At 46.7% G+C, this 26200-nt stretch overlaps 1 protein-coding gene across 1 annotated transcript in view; it reads left to right on the top strand.

Annotated features, from left to right (window-relative positions):
- Positions 1-26200, top strand: part of Tll2 (tolloid like 2) — a 115324-nt gene that overhangs the window by 36411 nt on the left and 52713 nt on the right. The window contains exon 3 of the mRNA XM_032895500.1: positions 13148-13222. Within this exon, the coding sequence (XP_032751391.1) occupies positions 13148-13222 (75 nt within the window). The remainder of the gene's footprint in view (positions 1-13147; positions 13223-26200) is intronic.

The raw sequence follows: 26200 nt of genomic DNA, 5'->3' as shown, positions 1-26200 counted from the left end.
TATCTTTCCTCTTCTTTAGCCGTAGATGTGCCTTGCTTGGGCTGATGGTATCCTTAACTTAAATAGTAGCTGATTTCTAAAGCAGAATAAAAGGAAATGACCCTGCTAACGGTATCTTATTAATGTAGTCCCCTGATAAATATGTCCAGTATCAGTGGTCTAGCGAGGGAAAAAAGTTCTCTCTGACCAAAAAGAACGCTGAGGTAAATCTGTTTTTTGGGGGGTAAAAATGAAGGATCATTCCTTACCTTTTTGTTTGGTTTTGATATAGGGTCTAACTGTGTGGCCAGACTGGTCTCTAAATTGCCATCCCCCTGACTCAGTGCTAGGATTTCAGGTAGCACCATGTTCTCTGCCTTTCTGAAACTTTCTCAGTTGGCATTTCTTGCCTCACTTCAGCGTGGTCCTGGGAGTCTGAGTCTCTTTGCCTCTCTCACGTTAGTTGTTCTTGTGACCAGTGGAAACTGCCCCTTGGGACACGCACCTACACCTGCCGATCTACTGTATTCTTCTGGGGACAATGGCAGGTGAAACAGGCTTTTGACAAAATCAGTGTCACAGCCTTGGAGTTCCCTGTGACACAGCAGGTTTCAGGGACATCTGAGGTTTTTATCTACATAATGGATAGATAGACTCCTCCAGAGAGCCAGGAATGGGTCCTTTGGGGTTTTGCTGTTGCTTTGTTTGATTTTGTTTTCCTGATTATTTTTGTTTGTCTTGGGTTTTGTTGTTGTTGTTGTTGTTGTTGTTGTTGCTGTTGTTTTATTCTGGTAAGCTCCTTGAACACTGTGAGGACTGGCCATGGCATAACCGGCTCACAATAACCCTTTGGTTTGCCTTCATTTGATGCTTCCTGGAAGTTCTGTTTAAATTGCATCGGATATGGAACCTTATAAAAACTGCCCGGAGGGCTCCCAGAGGTCGGGAGCACGTGACTGTGGGACAGCTTTGTCCCTTCTTAGAAAACTACATCAATGAGCCAGACAGAAGAGCCAAAGAAGGCCCAGACTGCTTCCCATAAAGGAAGCTAAGTCGCCAAGACTGAGGGAGCTCGGACACTGCTTTGGGCGGTAGGGGGTGTGGGTCTGGGATGAGGCTTTGGGCCCACTTACTCCAGAATGATGCACTGGAGGACCTGGACCAACCTGGGGTTCTTAGAGGACTCCCTATACCAAGGTTGGTATGCCATCCCTTCTCCGGTTTCCAAGGAGATCTGGAGAGAAGGTGACAAAGTTGCTGTCAGGCAGTCACACTCTGTCTTGCATCTTGCTTCTCCAGGGTACCCAGGAAAGGGTGGGACTTTGCTTCTATGTCCTGTGCTCTCCAACACCCTTTCATCCCCAGGCCTCAGTAACGACAGCCGGGGCCTTGCTTCTGGCCTGTCATTAACACTGCCTACAGGCAGACTGTCCCCTCCACCCTCCAGCCCAGAGGTCCCAAGCTGTCGGCCCCCCCACCCCCAGCCAAATCTGGTCTGCAGATGTGTGTTGTTTGTTTTGTAGTGCTTACATTTTTAAAATTTACTGCCAACATTTAAAAATCGGATTTCTCATGAAAACCCGGAGCTCTGGCTTGTCTTGAAGAGCTGGAAGATCCAGTCACACTAGTCCAGAGCCCACATGGCAACAATCAATGGGTTGCATAACGCAACTGAACTCAGCAGGACCAGGTTCTCCCTGAGTTGCCACAGTCCCATCATTTCAGAATCCTCTTTGACACCCTCATGAAACCTGCCTAGTCCCTGGCCTTATCACTTGAACTTGACCATTGACCCAGCAAGGAAGGGGCACAATCTTGGGCCCTAATGCAAGTCGTATAATGCTAGTCAAGGTCTCTTTTCTCTTCCTCCTTAAAGGTAGGCTCCTAGAACTTCAGCTATTACCTGGATGCCTGAGAGAAGGTCTTAACCTGGGGACTCTTTTCTTCCTTCTGTTGAATAGTCAGTCTTGGGCACCTCATTGTAATATAGCATGCTACTTCCTGAGCTCTGGATGACTCAAGGGACACAGAAAATGCAGGTGAAGGGGACACATTCAGTAGTTTGCCTGAAGGAATTGTGGCCCTGCATAGAAGTTGGCACCAGACGAGGCTCTTCTTGTCTTAATGAATCCGTGGGAGGGTGACTGTGAGCATACATCAATGTCTCTGAAACATTTTCCCAACATGCCAGTACCCAGAGCATCACTTATGGTAACCTCTATCTTCTGATGTCCCTACTTCTGTCTCTGTGTGACTGTCTGTCTTTCTGTGTCTGTGTCTCTGTCCCTCTGTCTCTCTGTCCCTCCCTCCCTCCTCTCTTGTGTGCATGTGGTCCAGGATGGTCTTGAACCTGAGATGCTCATGCCCAAGCAATGCCTTGGGTCTGTTTTCTTTCTCAAATTCTTTGATTGCCCGAACTCTTGCTACTCTTCCTGTGATTTAGCACATGGAACTTGCCCTTCGAGATGTCTGTAAATCTTTATTGGGCATCTCTGCAAAGAGCATGGGATAAAATTCTTCGACAGCAGCTCCTGAAGCTCTGGCTGGGCAGGAGGACATCTTAGTCCCTGCCTGTTCATAGTCCTTTCTGCTTCTCATGCTCAGGTTCCGTTCAGGATTTCATCCCAGCCAGTATACACATTGGCTTAGATGTATATTTGTTTGCATTCTGTCTACGCAGGAACACTTTCTATTTCTGTATCTAAGCATGCATTATGGATGTGTCTTCACTTGAAAGCAGACAGTATAGATGTTACAGGACAGGACTGGGCATTGTGCAAGGACTGGCGTTTCAGCATCTATCTCTGGGGAACCTATACTCATTGGATATATTACCGAGTGGCCACTTTGCTGACCACTCTAGGTTGTCTGAGCCCATGAACAGTATATCACCATCCAATACTGCAGGGCAGCCTGAGCAATGACTGCTCAAGTTATAGCGACTTCTGTTGAGAAGGTGTCTGTCTGGCCTGCTCCCTGTTCCCACCACACTGCTCTGAGCTCCTCCAGCTCCCAAAAGAGAAATCAGGATCCTCTCTTCCTTTCTTTGGCTTCTGTGTTCTTATGTTTACTGATTGCCTCTTGTTCTGTGGACCACATCCCACAGGGTAGGTGGCTGTATTCCATTTATTGCTTTTAGCTCGTTTGGAGTCTCTGTGCTTCTCACTGTTGATTTTGCCATTTAGCGTGGTGCCCAGTCATGGTACTGAAGTGCCGCCAGCATCTCCTGATCCCAAGAAGGTTGCAATGGGCCTTGTAGAGAGACCCAGGAGTGAGAACTAAGAACTGAGAACTAAGTTACACAACCACTAGCTAAGAAGTCAGTGCTGGTGAATGCATACGAACAGAAACACACATAGAATTATAGTCACCAGTGGTTGGAAACTCAAACAGGATAGCATGCAAAATACTTCATGCTGTGTTATATGTAGCTGGCAGTGCCATGCTGTGCACAAGACAGTGTCTCACTTCCCTAGAAATTGGACGAGGGGCTCTCTAGCTTAGTGCTCACAGACATGTTAAAGAACATCATTTCGAGTAATGAGGAAGGACTGACTAAAGCTTCTTTCTGAAGACCAAGCAGCACCTAACTATACATTCCACATTGCTCCAATGTTCCCTCCTCCTCTGCTAGACCACCAGGGAGCAATGGGGCAAGGGCTAAACTCAAGCACTCCCAGATCTCCAAGCAGCAGATGGTGTCTGCCGATCATGCTTTACTGAGCTTTGATTTCAGCTAAAGGGACGGAGTGTGTGTGTGTGTGTGTGTGTGTGTGTGTGTGTGTGTGTGTGTCACAGAGACATGGTGGGGGTGCCATGCCCAGCTCTGGAGGAGTTCTAGAGTGGTTCTGATCTCAAAGGTTCTGATCTAGAAGGGCTCTGATCTTTCTTTATACCAAGAGGGGACCATTCTTTATTCCTGAAGAAGGACTGTCTTCACTGCTGCCCAGTCTGATCCCCAGTTTGGAGTCTGGGAGCCCTGACTGAGGCAACCGCCCCTGGTAGGGTCCCCTGAGGGAGCAGAGAGTACTGGACAACTTCTCTTGAGACTTAGGCTCCATTTATCATCTGTTTTTCTTCTCCCTGCCTGCCTCCTTCTGCTCCCCTTCTTTGGAGGCCTTCCTCTGTCACATGGGGACTTCACATCTCACAGTTTGCATCAGGCTCCTCTGAGCCTCCAGAGCCTGCTCTAACATATACCCAAGGATCACTTGCTGTGAGCGTGACCCATCATCTTCTAGCTGACCAGGGAGCAGGGATTTTCCAATCTCTCTCATTGGGGCATTGGCTATTTGTGATCAAGGTTGGCATCTCTAGTCCTTGAGTTCAAAGGCCACCACCAGAAGCAGGTGGATCTAGGACCACCTCTGGGTTTGCCTCTTATTTGCTGTGTGCCTGCAGGTAACGTTGAGGTGCTCTAAGTCTCAGTTTCCAGTTAAGTGACAGCTAGCAATAATGCCTACCCCATGCAACCACGTGGAGAAGCAAATAAGAAAACACACAGTACTCAGTCAAGTACCCAGCAGACACAGACAGTTACCTCTATGAGTACTAGGCTACAGTTTGAGAACCACAGAGAGAATCTTGACCACTTGGCACCATTCTTCAAGGGGCAACAGGATGACTACACAGAACTTGGCCTCTGGCGTCTTTCCTTAAGGTCTGCCTTTCCCGTTTGTCATCTGTAACTGTGTAACCTATACATGGTTATAGGCAGGCACCATATGGAGTGGGCTTAAAGAGATATGATGCCACTCATAGGGACAGGCTTCTGCTTCAATGGCTGTCAGCACCAGCAAGAGCTTCCCGGTATGAACTGGAATTTGTCAACCATTAAGGAGGACGTGAACTTTTATCTTGGCTTGTGATGCTCAAATGAAATGCCCTGCCTTGGTGGTTGGCAGTTCCATCCATTTCTACTCCTTCAGACTTCAAGAAGAGAACGCAGTCAATGACACTGATGATGATGGCTTCTTCGGATATCGGGGCTGAGGCTTGGTGATAGAGCACTTGCCTAATATGTAGAGTAAAACCCCGGGTTTGTCCTTGGCACCCCCATCCCAAGTTATAGTGGCTGATTCAGTAGAGTGCTGGCTGTGGGTGTCATCCTATGCCCTGGGTTCATTATCTCTCTTAATTTACATAACAACACTGTAAAGAAGGACAGTTTTTGTACACCCAGAAGGCAAGGCCAGGCTGAGTATGACTGAGGTGGAGTGGGTAGACAAGGGCACAAGGAGCCCAGGGGTAGGAGAAAGTTGGAAGTGTGAAGCATGCCTAAGCCGAGTGTCTGTGTTAACTCATCCACCAATAATGGAACAGACACACGCAAATGCAGTGTTCAAGATGAGTGGAAGCCCAATACCAAGCAAAATGGGGACTCTGGCCTGGGAGCCCAGATCTTAGGGGGCTGTGGAAAGAAGATCAGAATCAGAAGTTTGAGACCAGCCTGGGCTATGTAGTATATTCCATTTAAGCCTGGATTACAGAGGGGTGTCCTCTTTCAAATATCCCCTCCCATGATCCCATGATCCTCTGCCAGGATCAAACTCTAGGTTTCGTCAACTTATGCCACAACACAAATATTTCATCTGTGAACTTAGAAAAGGAGGGCTGGGTCTTGGAAAGCCCGAGAGGGTGCTGACAGTTTCTCTCTGGATCCCACCGATGAGATGCCTTCCCGCCAAGGTGTGGACTCCCTGTTTATTCCAGCAGTGAGAGAGAAAAGTGGGCTGGGGTGGAGGGAATTGGGTGTGCGTGGCCTATGACTTTCCCATCTGCATAAACACAACCATGTTTCTTCCACCAGAAAGTTTCCCTGGCAGTGTGTGTGTGTGTGTGTGTGTGTGTGTGTGTGTGTGTGTGTGCAAGCATACTTGTACTTACATACGTGTGTGGAAGTGAAGAAAACATGTTTGGCAAATATCCATTGTAACAGAGTTCTTTAAAAATAACCCTTTATTTCTCTATAATAAAAGCATCATGGGGGATAAAATTTGGAAGTTACAAAAAGCATATAAGAACATAAAGCTTGCTTCACACTCCCTAAGCAGAGACCTACACGATGGCCTGTGAGGCTTTGCCAATCATGGCTGTCCTGTGTGTTTTGGGCTTTTTATGAGAGTATGGGGTCATGCTGGATTCTATCTGACTTATCCCAGGCATTACTTCTTAACCTGTTGGTTTGTGTTTTTATATTACTATTTTTTCTTACAATATTATGTTTTTCTATTCATCCAACAGCTAAAATAGTTTAAAAACTTAGAAATCGCTCCACTGTGTCACAGCACTCCCCCAGTGCGGGTACAGATGCTACCCACTACTTTTAAGGTTGAGATGAGTGACCCCTGTCCTCAATGCAGACACCTGGAAGACACAGCATTGCCTGTGTTAGGACTTTGATATATCATAAAATTACAGAGTGCTACCGGCGTATGTTTCCCTCCCACCGGAACTGTAGCAGAATTCCTGTCATTATTCCCTCGCCAGGATTAAATCATTTCATTGACAAAATCTGGCAATGATCTTTTAACTCATTTTCCCTCTCCCTTCTGTAGCATTTGGGATTTGAAAGCTCCTTGGCACAGGATCTCTCAAGATCACACATTGATTACCATAGTGACCGTCTTGTTTGTTCTTGGATCGACCTTTTAAAGGGGCTTTGCCTTTTCCCCTGGTGAATTATTAAAGCCCCAGTGGAGTGGTTGTGGTTTTGCTAGTTCCTGGTGGAGGTGTGCACCCACTGGGTCTTGTCTGGGTGTGGTGGCTTAGGTACACCCATCCAGGTGAGGAGCAAGGGCATGGAGTACAGTGTGACTTCTGACCTCTGATGGGCCAACCAATCAGGGACAGGAATGCAAATCCAATTACTAACTGCCTGGTTCATGGATTACAAACCTCGGTTCTCTCTTCTGTAGAATGGGAACACTTCTTTGGAGGGTTGCTAGGTGTTCAATGGACCATTAGGCAAGGTGATGAGGCATCCCCAGGTAATCCCTCTCAGTGTTACCCCTGGCAGGTTTAAGTTGAGCTCCAACTCCAGCCACATGTTCCACTGTCTTTCTTGGGACCTTGGCTTGAAGTTTGGGTTTCTTTGTTACTCTCTGCACACAGGTGTCTCTTTCTCTTAACTCAAGTCCCAGATCACAGCCACCTACCCTCTTTCACAAAACTCAGTTACAGATTTTAATTCTTTAATTAAGTGCTTAATTCTTCCCTGAAAAAAAGAGCTTATAGTTTATACTAATCTATTAGAACTCAGAAGCCATGAAGGCAGCTATGTGGGCTGGGCCCTGCACCGTTCTGCTGCCCAGGGCAGGTGCTCAACCAAGATTTTCTGAAGTGAATGGGCTGCTGGTAAACTGGCTTTTAGGATCTTGTGCTTGGGTTTTCTTTTCTTCTTCTTGATTGACTCAAAGGCATTTTTGCTATAATTATCTATAAGGACGCCCTAAAACACTCTGCAGTTAAGAACAGTAGCTATTGTGCTCAAGAAAATGAGGGATCAAGTAATGTTACGCTTTAAGAAAAAAATAGAAGGAATAATTAAAGTGTTGCTTATACATTTCCATATTAATGAATATTCATGGTCACTATTATTCAAATGGGCAATGTTGATTTATGAAACCAGGTCCCCTTGGGGGTTTGAAGGAGACCGTCTCTTCCTGCCTGGATATCTTGGATGTGTGTCGTTGATATTTCATTAATTATGGTGAATCGAAGGGCGTTGTGTGTACACCAGTGTCTATTATGATGCATGTAATTAAGGCATTTTTTTGTCGGGAGCGGAAGAAAATTGGACTTTCCCAAAGAAAAGCAGCTTGCTCCCAAAGTTGCTAACAGATTGCTTCTTAATTGAACTTGGGAGGTGAATTATATGGTGAATTAGAAAAAAAGAACAACTTGGAATTCAGTGAATTGTTCCATAAAGGAAACTGTGGGATTGAATTGCAGATGCTGGTTAGAGACATTTCAGCCTGGCCTCCTGCATCACGGGCCGCTGACCTCCACTGTGTTTCCGAGAGAGTTTGGACAGGCCAAGCTCTCTTTTCAAGGCCTGGAGGGCTTTCTTTCCCAGAGACCAGCTGTAAGCCTGGGTTTCTTATGCAAAGGAGACAGTTTGAATAAACCCCTGTGACTAATGAAATTTACAAGGCTTTGCATATTGTTACACTGAAGAGGTAATTAAACAACCTCGGCCAAATGTAGGAGATATGTTTGTATGTCTGTGTATACTACCTGTGAATACGTATGTGCGTGTGTGTGTATGTACATGTGTACACACATACATGTGTACCCTTTTTGTCTTGCAGCCAAGTCCTTAGGAAGAATATACCCCTGTACTGCGAATGAGTCCAGTGCCCAAGTATGTTTGTTTGTTTGATTTGTGTGTGTGTGTGTATACACGTTTGTTCATGTGTGTGCATGTGCATGTGGAGGCCAGAGAACAACCTCGGGTGTGATTCCTCAAACACTGTCTGCCTTTCCTTCGGAGACAAAGTCTCTCTCACATTCTCAGAGCTTCCCAAGTAGGCTGGCCTGTGAACTCCAGGGCTCGCCCATCTCAGCCCCTTCAACGCCGGGGTTAGTTTGTCATCACGCTTTCTCACAGGGGTTCTGGGGTGAAACGCAGGTCCTGCTGCTTGCAAGACAAGCACCTTACCTACGGAGCCGGCCCAGATCCAGTCTTTCTTCTTCTACAGCACTTATATCTGTAGTCTCAGCCTGAGCCTCATCTCTCAAGAAACAGTTGCCGTCATTCTAGGGGCTGCACAGCTTCTTCTAGAGTTGTGTGGGTCTAACGCCAAGGCTACATCTTTCAGTTCCTAGTGAGATTATAAGGACAGGCCTCAGTTGTTAAGAATATCATACAATACATGCACCTGGCAGTGGTGGGCATGGTTGGGAGGCAGAGGAAGGTGGTTCTCTGGGTTTGAGGCCAGCCTGGTCTACAGAGTAAGTTCTAGGATAGTCAGGGATACACAGAGAAACCCTGTCTTTAGAAAACAAGCAAGCAAGCAACGAAACAAACAAACAAAAAATGCCAAAACCCAAAATGCCAAGAAAACAAGCAAACAAAATCATACAACGGTCTAGAACTACCTCAGTGGTTAAGAACAACTGCTGCTCTCCCGGAAGACCGGGCTCCCGATTCCCATCCCTCACACGGAAGTTCACACCTCTGTAACTCCACCTGTAACTCCAGTTCTAGGGGAGCCAACACTTTCTCCTGGCCCCTGCGCATGGTGCAGATTAAGTAGAAAAGGGAAAAGCACCAATACACGGTTTAAAAAAGAATATCGTACAAGATGAGGCCTCTTCTGCAGTTCTGAGTAGCCATGGTCAATTTCCTTTGGCAGGCAGCGGACAACAGACTCTCATCATGTTGCCCGGACTGCCCTGGAACTCATGATCCTCCTGCCTCAGGCTCTGTAACGGCTGGAATTACAAGGATACGCCTCTTTCCCTGGCTGCTGTGATCCATCTTGATTGGATCTTCAGATCCCCTGGCGCGCTTTTCAAAGTCACCAGTGTCCAGGCATGCCACAGGTCAATTAAAGCAGAGCTTCTGAGGGTAGGAGTGGAGTTGGAGGGGGCAGGCCTTAGTGTTTTTAGAAAGGATTTCCCAGGTCATTCAAGATTGCGGCCAATGTCGAGAGCCACCATTCAATAGCTACCTCTCTCTCTCTAGGAGAGCTGATGCACACATTCCCCTCACAGCATTAAGCTGAGCTGTGTTCAGTGAGTGCCGCCATCCTCTGAAACATCATTAAGTTGCCCCCAGTCTTTTGCTCCCTGGCCCATCCATCACCTATGTAACTGGGTGCCTGCCTCGTGCCAGGTTCTGAGTATTAGGACTTGGGGCTGGGAGATGTGCCTTTTCCTTTATGTTGCTAAATCTATAAAGTTACTAAGAGGGTTCCGCTGAACACGAAAAGATGAGTTAAAGCCAGCCTAGTCTGTGTAATAAGGTCCTGTTCCAACAAAAATGAAGGAGGATTATGGGAAATAGAAATCCACTTCCTACAGCCTAGTGTGGGTCTGTTAGCGGAAGTAGAGGCGAGAGGTGAGGCAGAGGAGCCTCAGAGGGCTGTGTCACTAAAGGTCTCAGCCACACGCAGAGCAGAACACATCCCAAAGGGCAGTGGGATGCTTTTCATCCAGAACATTCTAGACTTGTCAACTCATGGACTCCAGGGGGATCCCAGGCAGAACCGGAAGCCTGGGCCTGGTGTCCCTCTGAGGATGAAGTCAGAAGAGGGACTGTGCTCTTGTCTTTGGTTTGGTTTGGTTTGGTGGTAGTGTTTTGTTTTTGTCTTTTGAGGCAGGAGCTCATGTAGCTCAGACCAGCCTTGAATTTGCTACATGGCCTTGAATGCCTAATCCTCTGCCTGTACCTCCCAAGTGCTGGAATGACGCACATGTGCTTCCATTCAAGGATGGGATGTGTGTTCTTCACTGACACAGCTCTGTCACTGATGTGAGGTGTCCTCTCACAGGACAAGGCTCTGGGCTTTTCGGAGTTGCTTGTACCTCTGTGTGCAGGAGCCTGAGGGGGACAAGGACTTTCTATGACTGACACCACGGTGCCCTCAAGGCATTTGAGGCGCTTGACTGTGTTCCCTGGTCCTTCCTTGGGTGTCTATGAGGCCGGAACCCCCAAACCCATGCAGGGACAGTGTTTAGCCACACACTTAGCTTGTGGCTAACACCATGGTTGACACTTTAATTAACAGATTCTTTCAGTCATACCTACCTGCTGTGTCTCTCCCAACTCCAAAGTTCTACACCCGTTCTAGCCCCCAGCATCAGAGAGCCAAAGGAACCAGAGCGCCCGAGTGAATCCTCTGCCTGCTGTAGAACCCAGTGGTGCCCAACTCCCTCCATCATGGCCTCAACCTTCCCCACAGCCCCAGCCAGCCTCTACCATTGCCCCAAGTGCCTCCGTTAGAACCTCTAGCTCATCTTGACCCAGGGCTGTGTCCAGAGCTTTCTTCCTGTTCCCCTCCCTGCTTCGTTTTGGGAAGCTGAACCAGATGACACTGGCTGCGAGCTACACTGGACTCCCACTGCTGAAGAAACTTATTTAAAATCTGAGCCTCCCTCTCTCATGCTTCCCTCTTGTCCGGTATTAACAACTCGGGTTATGCAAAAAGCAGATGCAGTTAAATGCCTGCATCCGATCTAGGATACCCAAAGACGAAGTCCAGAGAACGCCTGCCGTCAGGGCCCCACACTAGCTGGTCTCGCTGCTGATGGCTGACGGGCTCACTGCCGTTCTCTATCTTTTCCTTCCATTCCTGGAACCCCCAGCTCCCCGATGTTGAGCATATCCCCACCCCAGGGCCTTTGCACCTGCTGCTCCTCAGTTTGGAATGCTCTTCGCCAGATATCTATAGACTTTGTCTCTCTTCAGACTTCTGCTTTTCTTTCCTGCATGAAATGGCACTCTACAATCCCCCCGCCTTTTTTATCCTTCATACTCACCAGCAGCCAACTTAAATACTTCACTTTTATTTGTCTCCCCTCCCTCCATCAGAAAATAATTTCCCGAAGTCACACCCCCCCCCCAGTAGTAACAGAATCTGGCACAGGGCAGGTGTCGGATGCATATTTTCTGAATGAACACACATCTAAACAAACCCATTACCTCATTTGGTCCCTGCAGCAGCCCATTTGACAGACCGAAGATGCTAACGCCCAGGTTCTCGGCAGCAGTTGCCTGTGGGGCGGAGGCTGAGGGGATTCAGAGCCTGGCGGCGCCCCGCCCCTCTCTCTGCAGATGGCACATTCCTGCGCTGAGGAACGGACTTCATACCGTCAGGATTTCCCCTGACCTTTAGCCTGAGAGGAAATGATATCGCAACTGGAATACCCAAGGGCCGAGAACTGGCAGCGCAGACCCCAGCAGCTGCAGGAGCTGTGGGAGCGCATTCCTAGCTGGCCAGCCAGGCAGGATGCAGGGAGTCTCCTGTCCCTGACTGGTGTTGGGGGTCCTTTCTCTACAGGAGGCCAGGGCAGCTGCAGGCAAGTACGAGGCAGCCTGCCACTCAGGAGCTGGTGAACGGCCACACGCTGCCTCTACTGGTGTAGATTTGGATACAGGGTACCCATCCGATAATGCGGTGCCAAATGTAAGCCTTCCTCAGGCACTGGTGGCTCAAGGGTAGGTCTTGGGTCTTTGACCAATAGACCATGTTCTGAGCCAGGCCACCCTGGGCTCATAAGCGTTTGTCTCAGCCTCGGCATCTCCGATGGGGTTGTACTCTACCTAGCCCAGAGTGTTCTAATGGGAGCAGGGAGATTAGGGAAGGTTGCTACATAAGCTTCAGGTTTCTCAACCAAAGCAAAGAAACACCTTCTTGTTCGTGAATTAGTTCTTCTTTGGAGGCTTTGGTATGGTTTCACGGTCTCTGTATCTCCTGAACACAGGTCTACTCCCTGGTACCCTAGCCAGCACCATGGAGGGCCCTCCTAAAGAAGCCCCGCCCCTCCTGTCACCACGTGCTGAATTTAATCTTCAGAGCTCGCAGTTAGCTCTTCTGCTGCTATATGCAGCTTGTCATTTAGAGAGTGCTAGCACTGAGGCAGGAACCCGTCTGCCTTGTCTGTGGTTGTGAATCTGTGGTCCTGGGATTGGACCCAGCACACACAGTAGGACAGCTGGTCCTGGGAGATTGACATCTTCTGAGCGAGGTAAATCCTGACAGCGTGTCTAGACATGGCTGCCCCCGCACATTTGATCCTTGCTGCCCGAGTCTGCAGAGCCCCGTTTATAAAGAAAGCTCGGCAGTTTTCTAAGTAAGATTTTTTTCATATGGGGAAAATATATGGGGAAAATAGATCCAGGCTGGACACCACTTGTCCGGCCCTGACTCTAGAACGTCTTCGTGCTTCCATTCTGTCTTCTCTGGGTGGATAAGGAGCTGACCTGGGACACCCCTCCCCCACAGACTCTATCAATTCCTCTATGAGCATCCTTGACTGACCAAGGATGATGGTAGTTTTGCTAGTTTATGAGTGGTTATTACAAGATAAAAGCATTTATTGACCCCACAATCCTTAGCTGACCAAATCCTTGCTGCTCTGGTGGTCACCTAATGACCAGGTTTGCTCTCTCGATGCTACTGAAAGGTGTGTCTTTACCTCTTTTCTTGTCCTCTTTCAGGTGGCCTTGAGGAAACATCTGCAAGGTGGCCAAATGATACAGCCTCTAACAGCAGCATCCAGGCACCAAGAAAGGGTAATGTCTGTGAGGCCACACCAGGCCTCTGGGGACCTTTTGTTTTATTTTTCTTTCAAATTGCGACAAATTTTTGATAAATAGCCTAAACCCTTCAGCCATTTCAAACTGCAGTGTCTAGTGCTGTTAGGTGCATTGACAATGTGACCATCTCCATCTTGTTCAGACCTTTAGTATAACTCCCAAAGGAGACCTTGTATCCATCAGTTGCTATCACCACACCCCAGACCCAGCTTTGGGTATCTTTTCTGAAACCTGGAACTTCCTTTGTTAGCAGCTGGGCTGCATGCACGCAGACAGCAATGGACATGGGAAAATGCTCCCTTTGGTGGAATGCGGGGTGGTTGGGTGGAGGGACTTGCTGTGTTGGGGAGACTGGGTAAGGAAAATTGTCTTGCTTCACGCAGTGGGCATGGAAAGCTGTCTTGCTTGGGATTGGGGCGTGCAAAGCCGTCTTGCTGCAGGGGTGGAAGGCAGGGTTTGTTGGTTGGAGACTACTAGAAAATTCTGTCCTCTGGGTTTGGCTTTTCTCTCTGGTTACTTGCCTTGTGAGTTGAAGGCCTGAGAAGAGAGATTACAAGACTTTCGTGTTTCAGAGAAAAGGAGGGTCCATAGGCAAGAAAGGACAGTGGATCTGGGGTAGTGGTGGTTGGCCACTGTAGACTAGAGTCTACCCATGGAGGGATACAAGAGACAGCTGGCTGCTTGTGGCCAGTCTAGAGCCTTCCTTGAAGTGGCCCTGCGGCCTCTCTACATGTGAAGTTTCAGAAGCCCAAGGGCCAGTAGTCCTATGAGCTTCTGGTGGTGTCTGCACATAAATTAATCTTGGCGAAGCATTTCCTGTTCACGACAGTGCTGGAGTTAACTAGAGAGCAAAGGAGCAATTTTTTAAATGCTAGAATCCTATGTTTTAAGAATGCCTTTGTAGGGATGAAATAGAAACCATGGCTTGTTACAGTTTATAATTTTGCTTCAATAATATTTTCTTATACATATGTGGATATTTAAGACTTCATGCACATTCACACAAATGTACGAATGGCCTGATACCATCGTGGCCTATTCTTTGCCCCTTCCTCTTATTTTGGCTCCCTCGCCCAGCCCTTCAATCACCTTTCTCTTCTTCCCAGATAACAACATTTCTCCACTTCCCTACATGTTTTTCTGCATGCATTTGTGTTAGCATATGAGGATGTATAGATATATAACATGTAGGCATACATAGGTTTTGTATTTTATACACATATCAAAGCCTCGAGTTTTGTCACTGATACCTTGCAGGAAACTCCTCCAGAGTAGTTGTGATTAATTTAGCCTACGAAGAACTGTAATTCTTCATATATTCAGTTGCAATAGTTGCAATTCTTAGTCGTATTCTTAGTGTAGATTGACAATTTATCCAATTGTTCCCTTGTTGTTAGCATTCATTGCACTTGAATCATGCCGGCAACAAACATCTTTGAACACCTGCTTTTGTTTACATAGTATGGCTTTTAAAGACTTATTTTTATTTTTAACTATGCGTATTCATGTGTGTCTCTGCGTGGGCATGTATCTGTGGGTAGGTGTCATGCGTGCCCACGGAGAGTAGGAGCTGAGAAGAGAGATGACGAGGCAAGGGGAAGTATGTATCTCAGAGGAGAGGGTCCACAAGGCAAGGGAAGACAGCAGACCCGGGATAGGGGTGAGAGGTCATGTGGACTAGAGTCGTGGACAATTGTAAGCAGCCTGTCCTGACCTGGGTGCTAGGAGCCAAACTCACGTCCATTGCGGGAGCAGCATTCTTAACCACTGAACCATCTCTCCAGCCCCCCTTAGCATGTTTTTAATAGATGTTGCAATATTGAGTGTCTGCTGGAATAACAATCCATGTTCCCATAGTAACTTACAAGGGTTATCCCTTTCCCCAGAGCCTCACTAGTACCAGGTATTTTTAACCAATAAGCAATAGGTTATTATGACTTAGTTTGTGTTCCTTTATGACTGCTAGGGGCTGTGAGCATCTTTTCCTGTGTTTGCTAATGATCCGCATGTGCACATTGGTGTTCACCTCTTTGTAGCCTTTGATTATTTCCCTATTGGGGTGCCAATCCCTTCTTCAAGTGTCCTTATTTTACAGAGCAGCAGATTCTTCCCCTTCCCCACCACGCTGCTCGAGCCGCCTGCCTTTGTTTTCAACTACACATCTTGCAGCCGGGACCACGAGCAGACATTCCCTTTAGAATCTTCTCCTTTCTTTTTATTCTCTTTTGTTATTTTATGCCTGGGGCTGTAGTTCAGTTGTAGTCGGAGTATTTTCATAGTGCTCATGAAGCCCTGGGTTTGGTTCCCAGCACCCTATAAACTAGGTGTCAAGGTGCAGACCCATAATCCCAGCATCTGGCAAGTAGAGGCGAGAGGATCAGAAGCTCAAGGTCAACGTCAGCTGAACAGTAAATTTGAGGCTGGTCTGAACTGCACAAGACCCTGTCTCAAAAAAATCAAAACAAAACCACATACTTTTCTGCTTTTTCTTATTTGATACTTAATAACAATATTTTTATTAGTTCTTTGAAAACTTTATATAATGTTTTGATCATTTTCTTCCCTTATCTCCCAACTCCTCCTAGATCCACACCTCTCCCCACACCACCCAACCAACTTCATGTTCTCTATCTCTCTCAGACCTATTGAGTTCAATTAATTGCCCAATTATTCTTGGGTGTGGGTCTTGTCCTAGATCATGGTTTACCCTGGATCACCCTTTAAGAAAACAGACTCCCTCCTAGCAGCTATCAAATGCCAATAGTTTCCCGGCTGGGAGTGAGACTCTGCTCCGCCCCACAGACTGAGGCTTTGTCTGTGCTGAGCTCATGCCCGTCTCGTGTGTGCTGTTGCAATCACTTTGAGTTCGTATATGCCTCTGCCCTGTTGTATCCAGAAAACACTGTTCTCTTATAGTAACCCATCTGCACAGGCTCCTAAAATCCTTCTACTCTCTCTCCCATAATACTTCCCGGGCCTTGGGGTAGGAGTTGGGGAGGGGAGTGTGTTAGGGATGTCCCATTCAGGACTGAGCACTCAGAAGTCTTTTATTCTCTGCACACTGGCCAGCTGTGGGTCTCGGTGTTAACTAACATCTACTGCAGGAAGTCTCTCTGATTCGGCTTGAGAGATGGACTAACCTATGAATATAGCAAAATCTCATTAGGAGTGATGTTAATATTATGGCCTAGCAGAATAATGTTAGTAGATTCTTCCCTCGGGCATGGTTTCTATCTAACAACAGGTCTTTGGTTGTAGTAATAATGCCAGGTATGGGTTCCTAGTCATGGAGTTGGTCTTGCATCCAATCAGAAAATGGTTGGTTACTCCTATAGCATTTGTGCCGCTGTTGTACTAGTGGGGCTACCTTTGACAGTACTCATAGCTGACAAGGTACGTATCTGGCTAAGAAACACTAGGGACTGCTGTTCTCCCCTGGCGGCATGCATAGCACCTTACAGCACCGTGAAAGCTAGCCTATAAGGATGAAGCTTTCAGGTCAGTACCTGCTTGAGTTACCCATGTCTTATGATGCCGGTATATGGTGCCTCCAACTTCTCGGGTGTCAAGCAAACACAGCAACTCCTCATTTGGCTGCAGACAAGCGCATGGTGGTAACGATGGATCATAGAGTGTGGAGAAGCAAGCTGGAGAGAATTGTCACAGCACCGAGATGGCATAGGCGCCATGTTGAATTTTCTCTTCCATATTTGTGTGATTTCCTGCTGCATAAAAACCATCATTGACTTTAGACGGTGCCGTTTCATGATTCTGTGGAGCAACTGGGCTCACTCAGTGCAGTGGCTTTTCCTCTGATGTCAGCAAGGACCACCCACTTGACTGCATTCTAGCAGCTAGCTTGGGACTGCATGGTTCGAAGTAGCTTTGTTGCCCTCTCCTCGTCAATGATCCAAATCTACAGCAAGGTGGCTGGCTAATCAAAGGCGGAAAGTCTGGACCAGACCCCTAATACTACTGCCACATTTAATCAGAAGAGGGAGAGAGGGAGAGAGGGAGAGAGGGAGGGAGAGAGAGAGAGAGAGAGAGAGAGAGAGAGAGAGAGAGAGAGAGAGAGAGATTGATTCCATTGATTGTTAGCATTGGTATGAGCTCACAGAGACCAGAGGACTTGCTGGTCCACGTATGATTCTGTCATCATTTCTCAAGAGTTCATCAGGAATAGATGATATCAGGGTATTTGTATTCACTGGTTTGCAGGGCATAAAAACCACCCAATCAAAATAAGCGAAGAGCATAGGAAATACTTGGGTTTGAATCCCAGCTCAGCCTTTTATGACATCGCTTACTTTATCTAACTCTTCGTTTGAAGCTTGGAGAGAATTAGAAATGTTTATATCGAGTGCAAACGTTAAGTACACTTGTGTGTAACTCAGCTTCCCAGGTTTCTGTCTCGGTTTAGAGACAGGTTCTCAAACTGTAGTCTGTACTGACCTTGACCTCAAGATCTTCCTGCCTCTGCCTCCCCAAGTGCTGGGATCACAGGGGCACACCACCAGGCCCAGCATTCCTCTCCTTTATTTTCTTCCCACTTTCCCCTCTAGGAACGATTTTAGCCGCACTAAGAATGCATCATCTACCCCTGGACTGAGATTCCACAGCTGTTCCACAGCTGCACAGAGCACAGGAAGGAATAAGCCTCCTGCAGCCCATTAAAATTCTGCCTCTAGTTGGGCTGCACATGGGATCGGCTCGGCAACAGATGTTGGAGTTTTTTAAGCAGGATGAAGATAACACTTTCCCCTTTCCTCCCACTCCTCTGAAGCATGCTAGGCCCACAGAGCTGCCCCTTGAATGACTCTGGCTGGTCTGAGAGGTCAGTGAATATAGAGGTAAGGTCCTTCTCTCCACTCTACATCACAGCCACAGACAAGCAGGTCTTTAATCCAGGGAAGAAGCAAGACCCCCAAGGTGAAGTCAAAGCAGGCTGTTCCAGTCTGTTCCTTCATTCTTCCCACTCCATCCCTCTAGGACACTGCTGGATGCCTGCCTGGGGGCACATCTTGTTTTTATTTGAACTGAAGATATGAAACACCAACCTTAGATCTCTCTTTAATTGCAACCTGACTATTTCCCGCAATCCGGAATGAGGCGGGCCTGAAGAGAAAAGGGGATTTGAGGGAGTTCTGGGTTAGTATTAGCAGAGGTTGGTTTCCTGACACCATGTAGCCCCCTCCCTTTAGTCCTGAAGGTGAGGTTTTGTCCCCACAGCCTTGGGCTGGACTCTAACTGCTCACTCAACATTCCCATGAAGCCTTGATCATAGCAGCCCCTTCCTGGGAGCTGAGAGCTCAGCATACACTTGGGTCTGTAACTCTTTAGTAAGGGGGCAGGTGTAAGTGTCTCAAGGCTACACTTTTGGCTACCTGAGTAGAGTCCTATATCTAGAACCACATTTGTAAAAGAACGAAGACCTTTTCCTTTCAGGACCAAAGTGAAGAGTGGGGGCTGTTTGTAACCCAAAACAAGGATCCCACAGACAGTTGCAAAATGCTACCCATACTCAATGACACACCCTGGGTGTCATTGTCTGTATGTCCAGGTACAACTACAGAGCCTGACTAACTTCAGGCCTCTGTTTTAACTTGTTCCAACTGCAGGCAATTCCTGAAGCTCTCACACAGCCTTTCCTAACTGCTAGTGATTGACTGTCTCCTCTTGGTTTCATGCTTGTCCCACAGATATGTTTCAGGAAGTACTCAGGCTGGGGGAGAGAAAGTTGTGCATAACCATATGGGGAGTAAATGGCTGTAACTATCTTGAGCATTTACCGTAAGTTCACTGCCCCTAGAACTCTTAATCTCGGCCCTTGAGCTTTATCAATGATTCCCAAACTCCACTGTGTTTTGGCCTCAAAAGGAGCTTACGAACTGCAGGTGCCTGGACTCCAGGCCTGTTGGGTCACAGTTTCAGTGCAAGAGCTGATGGCTGTAGTTTTTATAGCCTTCTCAGTGTTTTTAGGGTGCCCCCAAGTTTGATAGTCATTGCACAGGATAATTTACAGCTCCCTTTGGAGCAAGGAACTGCTCTTGAAAATGATCATCAAGGTGTGACTATGGCCGCTGCCTGTTGGGGTGAAAATTTTGCAGCTATCTGGGCATTCAGGTTGCTTACTTCTGGTGTGCGAGCTACCACTTGCCTAAATTAAAATTACAGTCCTTTGCTTGCGCAGTTTTGTCAGTTGTGTTTCTGTTTATGGCATGGCTGTGCCTTCAGCTGAAAATGAAATATCGAACAGAAATGCACGATTCACTTTCAGAGAGGACATGTTGCTCCCAGAGCCAGGGAATTTAAAAGGCCTGCACCCCCACCACCACCCTATTCCACCCCCAGCATGTTAAATCCTTTCAGATGCCCCGGAGCTCCTCTTGAAATGCAGGGCTCTTGGCCGTAATAAATAATTACATCCTTCTATTTGGTCTCTGGTTCCAGATAGTAGTAATCCAAGAAAATCCAATAATGACAGTTGCATTAAGACCCCCTCTTCCAGGCTAAGCAGAACATCTGTTTAGACATATTTTTAATCGGCAAATGCTTCCTGTGTTGAGTCCTCAGCAAATTAAATTTCTCACTGGACCGAAGGGGAAGCTGTCGTTCAATAAGCCATCTCTGGAAATTACACCCCAGTCTGTTTCCAGGTGCGTTTAAGACTTTCCCAGGCTGACTTGGCCACATAAAACCGGCCCTTACAATGCTAGGTCACGTGTCCATATAGCACAGCTTGTCCAGGCAACATGGGATGTCTCAGTGCTTATCCCTCGAATGGAGAAGTATTTTTTTTTGCCCATTCTCCAAAGGAGAATTGGCAGCAGAGGAAAATTAAGAGACTTGTTGAAAACCATATGGGATATGAATAACGGACTTCCACTTGCTACATCTCTGCCTGTGATTACTTAAGACAGGATGAGTCTCAGGATGTGAGCATTAAGGGCTTCGCTGCTGCCAACCTTTTGGAGAGGTTTCCGCCACAGAACTGTTTGGACCATTGGGCTGTTTATTTTTAGAATAGCTTGTCTGTTTGTTAGTTCATTCATTCGAAATACAAAAACGATCGAGTGCTGCCACCCTCTCGGCACTGTGCAGGCATTGAGAACAGAACCATCAACGATGACACCTGCCTCAGTGCTTGCTCTCGGGGGGCATCTGGTCGACCAGACCATTTGAAATCTTGAAACAATGAATTCTGGGACTGGATAGCAAAATAGAATACGCACAGGGGCTGTGTAAACAGACTGGGTAAACTGTGTGAAGCGAATCAGGGTCCCTAACAATGGTCTTGCAGGCTGACCGTGGGATGGGGTGCTCTCCACTCCAGTGGGTTGTAGCCAAGTAGAAGATGGTCCACTCTTGCTACATCCATACCTTCCCATTTTAAAACAAAGCAGAGCCCAGGTAGAGTGACACGTGTCTATAATCCCACCACACAGGAGACAGAGGCAGGAGGACCACCACAAGTTCAAGGAAAGCTTGGTTTAGAGAAAGGCCCTGTCTTAAAAAAAAATTGTTATGTGAAATCTCTGGATTTTTCAAGAGTTGGCTTCCAAAATGAGATTTAAAAAAAAAAACAAAAACAAAACAAAACACTACTGAGTGCCAAAGGTGTCCAGGCCAAATAAAACACATCTGTGTGTTGGGTTGATCCCAAGACTGCAAGTGTATGACTTCTGTTCTAGAAATTCGAGCAGTAAAAGAGTTTCAGCCTTCAAAGTGTATTCTATAGCAACTTTCTAGGTACAGAAATCAGACCGGGCAGCTTCTAAGAAGCCATATGCAAACCTGTGCGTGCAACTCTCCAACCACCCGTGTAGAGTTCAAAGTTCAAAGGGAAGACATGTGAGAGGGCCAATGAGAAGAGACCAGGGTTTTTCCCAGGCTTCAGATGGTAAAGAGACTATTCAGGCACAATGAAACCGGACTAGGTCTTAGGGGTCCGAGCCGCTATGCTACCACCAGTGGAATGCCAATATAGTCATGGGAGAGGTGCCTTCAAGCCGTGTGAGGCAGGAAGAGGTTGATAGACTCCCACAAGCTTGCTGTCCATCCCAGACTCTGACAGGAGCAGGAATAGCTCCTGCGAGAGTCTCAGTCACAAAGTCTGTTCCTCGTGCAGGTGGAACCGAAGGTCACTCAGCCTTCCTGTATAGGAAGCCCACAGTTTAGAAATTGATGTGAAAAGCTCAAGAGCCCTGAGGAAAAATGCAAAGCAAGTCCACGGCTAGGATCCACAACATAGAGCGCTCCTAGAAGAAGTCCCCAAACCTGTCTACATATAGCTGACACTGAGTGGACTCAGTAAGGTCTTTAATGTATATGTGAAAGATGACAGTAATTCTAGGAAAAAATTCATGAATGTGGGAGGGAGGCCGACACATGGACTTGGAGGAAGAAGGAGGAAGAAGTCAAAATCTAGTACTCATGGGTTAAATTCCCAGAAAATTTTAAGTTAAAAAAAAAAAAAAAGGCTAGGCTAGAAGGAGTCCTAAAACACCAGAAACACAGGAAGTTAATCAATGAAGGAAAAGTCGGAAGACAACAAATTAGAGAATTCACTCCAATAATATGGCAATCAGAAGGAATTTTAATAAGCATGACTAAAATGAGAAACAAGCCAAAGGAAGAATTTAAAACAGAGGGAGAAAAAGAATATTGTTAAAAAGATGTGTTTGAAGCTCTTCTGGCTAGATCCTGGATAGCTGCGTCACTGAGGCAGGTGTAAGATAGACGGTGTGGTGAGCACAGCTGAAGAGAGAGTACGTGAAGTAGAAAGCAGAGCCCAGGAAGCCATGCAAGTTTAACCGAGGGCTTTCCCACCTGCTCCCAAGTTCCCAAAAGAGTGCCTCTAAGACTTAGGTGTGAATGATTGCTTAGGCCATCAGCTTGTTCCCTGACTAGCTTGTAACTTAATTAACCCATTTATTCTAAGTCCTGCAATGTGGCTAGTTACCTCTCCTCAGGTTCATGCAATTGTCTCCTCCCTGACTCTATCCAGAATCCTCTCCCCGTGCCGGAACTCCCACCTTCTATTTCCTGCCTAAGCTAATAGGCCAACAGCTTATTTATTGATAAGGCGATGCTTCCCTACACTTCATAAAAAAGATTCTCTCTACACTCAAAGGGAGACACAAAATATGAAGACACCAAAAAAAAAAAAATAGTACAGAGAGATGGAGGTCTGAATGGGTAATCAATAGGAATTCTAGAATATCAGAGAGTATTTACAGATAAAGACTGAGAAATTGTATAAGCCTCATGAAAGAACGATTAAAGTCATTAAAGAATGTGGTTCCAGGCAGGAGAAGGTAAAGGTGCCCATGAACAGGAAATGAATCAGAAGGCGTCTGTCTCACAAACACACAGAGCACTGCTAATAGAAACTAACCGGGGGGTGGGGGATTTGGCTAAGTGGTAGAGCGCTTGCCTAGGAAGCACAAGGCCCTGGGTTCGGTCCCCAGCTCCGAAAAAAAGAAAAAAAAAAAAAAAAAAAAAAAAAAAAAATAAAAAAAAAAAAAAAAAAAAGAAACTAACCGGAAGTGTTAACGCATGTAAACAGTAACACGAAAACATGGAGTCTGGAGTGTCATTCTGGGTTCTGTCTGTCTGTCTGTCTGGTTAGTGAAGATACACTGGCTGGGGAGTACCAAGCAAAGTCCTGAATGGGGGTCCTCAAGTCTGTGGGTCCCTTTGGAACATCAGAGTGCCACGGCCTGCCAGTTAATGCTATGGTTCTTTTAGGCAAAAGTCTTCCCCTACTCTCTCTAACGAAGCAGCTCTCTGAGAGGATCTTAGCTTGTTCTTATTTCTTTATTGGGGTGGGTTTGAATGCATATGCTTTATTCAAGTTAAACCAAAGATTCTATTTTTGGGGTGTGTGTGTGTGTGTGTGTGTGTGTGTGTGTGTGTGTGTGTGTGTACCCAAGAAGGGAAGGTCATTGGCTGAGCTGCCTCATTAGCATGGACAGGTGTTCTGGGTGCTGATTACCTGTGACCACCTGGTTGGGAGTCTCTCGATTGTGTGCCCAGAGTCCAGCATGAGAACAGGGAGTTAGCTCTACTCCTACGGGTCTCAGGTTCTGAGGTTTCCAGGGTTTGAGCATGTTCCACCTCACCAGTCCCATGCCCGTTCCTCTGGTGGCCCAGTCCACGTGCCCTACACTGGAGTTGTTTTAAGAGTCTCACTTCTCAGAATGGAACTTGGGACTCTGTTTTCTTCAGACCGATCTTCTAGTCCACTAATTCTTTATTCATCATTCAGTTCTGTATGGGTATCGAAACTGAAAACCAATGAGAGAGAGAGAGAGAGAGAGAGAGAGAGAGAGAGAGAGAGAGAGAGAGAGAGAGAGAGGAAATAATCAGCTTTTAATCCAATTAAAATCAAGAAAGAGACGGAAAGAAAAGAAAGACACAAAGGAAAACCCACTTAGGCGGATTAATGGCCTGAGGTATTGTGAGGAGATGTACCCAAAGCCCACTTAAACCTACATTCAACAATCACCAACGAACCAGAATGGCTCTGGGCTGGAGAGATGTCTCAGTAGTCAAGAGTGCTTCCTGCTCTCCCGGAGGACCCTCCAGTTCCTAAAACCCATGTCAGGTGGCTCATAACTGCTTGTAAATGTGCTTCAGGAGGCCTAATGTCCTCTCCATCTGGCCTCTGTTGGCACCCACATGTACATCTGGTACACACTCTTTCGCTCTCATATACATAAATAAAAATAAATCTCAAAAATATGGATGGGGCCAGAGAGATGGTACCTCCCTCTTGATCTGAAATGTGGTGGGAAGAAACCAACTCCAGCAAGCTGTCCTCTGACCTTCACTCATATGTCAAGCATGCATCCTCACATATGTATATCCACAAAATAATCAAATTAACATTAGTAGGAGAAAATTTAATAATATGAAACATTTTTCTATTTTATGTAGGATGATGTCATTGCCAGGATAAGGCATAGCCTATCATTGGATGAGAAGGAAGGGTAGGTGGGGAAAAGGTAGGAAAGGGGGATTCAAGATGGAGACAATAGAGGAAGATGATTCCGACCCAGGTGGTCTGGGTCAATTTTATCTTGGCTAGGTGGGCAGTTTCTATCTTTATTAATTGGCAGTGAATTTAATCTGTGGATGTATTGTAAATTGAGTATTTAACATGTAAATCTGATCACTGGGTTACAATTCGTTGGGTCTTTATTTTACCAAGTGGGTGGCTGGAACCAGAGAGTTCCCAGCTGGCCAGGGCTGGCCAGGGTGAGTAGCAATGGGAGTGGAGAGATCTCCAGGGCTAGAGGATAGCTAGGCTAACATGTGGTGTGGTGCCACACTGAAGCCAGCCACTGCTGAGATAAATTAAGCCTAGTTCTATATGGTCCTATGGTGCCAGAACTAACAGCAGGGAGTGACCGCCCGGGTCCCAGAGTACCAGGGGCCCAGCGTGGAGTGGTGACACATGGGAACCGGTCACGCCAATTTTTTTATTATTGCCACAACAATTTTAGCTTGCTGATATGCTAGTATGCATAGATAGTCTAATGTTAAACAAGCCTTGTAATCCAAATACAATCTTACTTGGTTATGTGTATAGTTCTCTTTCTTTGCTGGTGAGGACATGACATGGTGCAGTTGCTCTGGGAAACAGCCTTGAGGTTACTAAAAAGGTTAAACGGCGCCCTGTGATCTGGCATTCCAGACCCAGCGCACGCTCGGCAGAATGGAAGACCTAGGCCCGCTGAGGCACATGTGTACATGAGTGTTCAGAGCAGAATAATCTATAACAGCCCCAAAGTTGGGATGACTCCGGTGTTTAACCAAGGAAGAGGCAAGCTACATGTGTTCTACCCCCACAGCAGAACACTGTAGGCTACTACTGAGCCACAACGTAGGACGGAGAGCTTATTCATGCTGTAAATGTGGATGGACCTTGAAAATTAGCCAAATAAAAGGGGCAGAGGCAGAGGTTGCTGTGGCCTGAACTCGCTCATGTGGAGAACAGGCAGAGCCACAGAAACCCAGCAGATCTCGGGCTGCTGGCAAGGCAGAGGGAGAAACTGGAAATGACTGGTAATGGGGCAGGATTTCCTTCTGCAGTGTTGACAAGCTCATACAGTTAGACAGTGGTGATGGCTGCACACCCGATACATGGACTACACCTGCAGAATTGTATGCTGTGAAAGTCAATGCTCTGGTTGTGAATTAGCTATCATTTTTAAGGAAAGAAAGACAAGAAAAGAAACATAAGAATGAAGAGGCACAGAAATAATTAAATAAAGGAAATAAAGAAAAGTAAAAAAGTGAATTTTCGATAGCTGGATTTTGTTTTTCGGGGTTTGGGGGAGGGGATGTAAAAACTGGAGAGGAGGAAGAGTAAGGAGGAGTTGACAGCAAGCACACCAGATGGCCCTTTGGCCCTATGGAGGTCCAGCATGGGATGGATTCAGTCAGGGAATCCCAGTCTGAACATTCTCCCCTGTCCACCCCCACTATTTTCAGGGTCCTTTTTGGACTTACAACCTTTTATTCAATATTAAAAATTTAACTATATGTATATGTGTGGAGGTGGGGTGGGATGGGTGGGTGGGTGCGTGTGGATGTAGTGCCCATGGAGGGCAGAAGAGGGCATTGGCTCCCTGGAGCCGATTGATCTTAGCCAGTTCACCTAAAATCCAGCTACTGAACATTACCTACCATGTTCTCAAAAGTCTTTGTGGGTAAAATGTTCCCTTAGAACACAGGTTTACCCACCCCCTGTGCCAGCCTACCATCAGTACAATCTTTTTTTTTTTAATTCTTTTTTTCGGAGCTGGGGACCGAACCCAGGGCCTTGCGCTTCCTAGGCAAGCACTCTACCACTGAGCCAAATCCCCAACCCCCCATCAGTACAATCTTAAGCTTCAGCGTAACTTGCAGAAGACTTTGTGACAAGGTAACTGACCCTTTGACTGT

This window comes from Rattus rattus, chromosome 2, assembly GCF_011064425.1.
Source record: "Rattus rattus isolate New Zealand chromosome 2, Rrattus_CSIRO_v1, whole genome shotgun sequence".
NCBI classification, from domain to species: Eukaryota; Metazoa; Chordata; class Mammalia; order Rodentia; family Muridae; genus Rattus; species Rattus rattus.
This window is presented reverse-complemented; position numbering and strand designations above follow the sequence as displayed.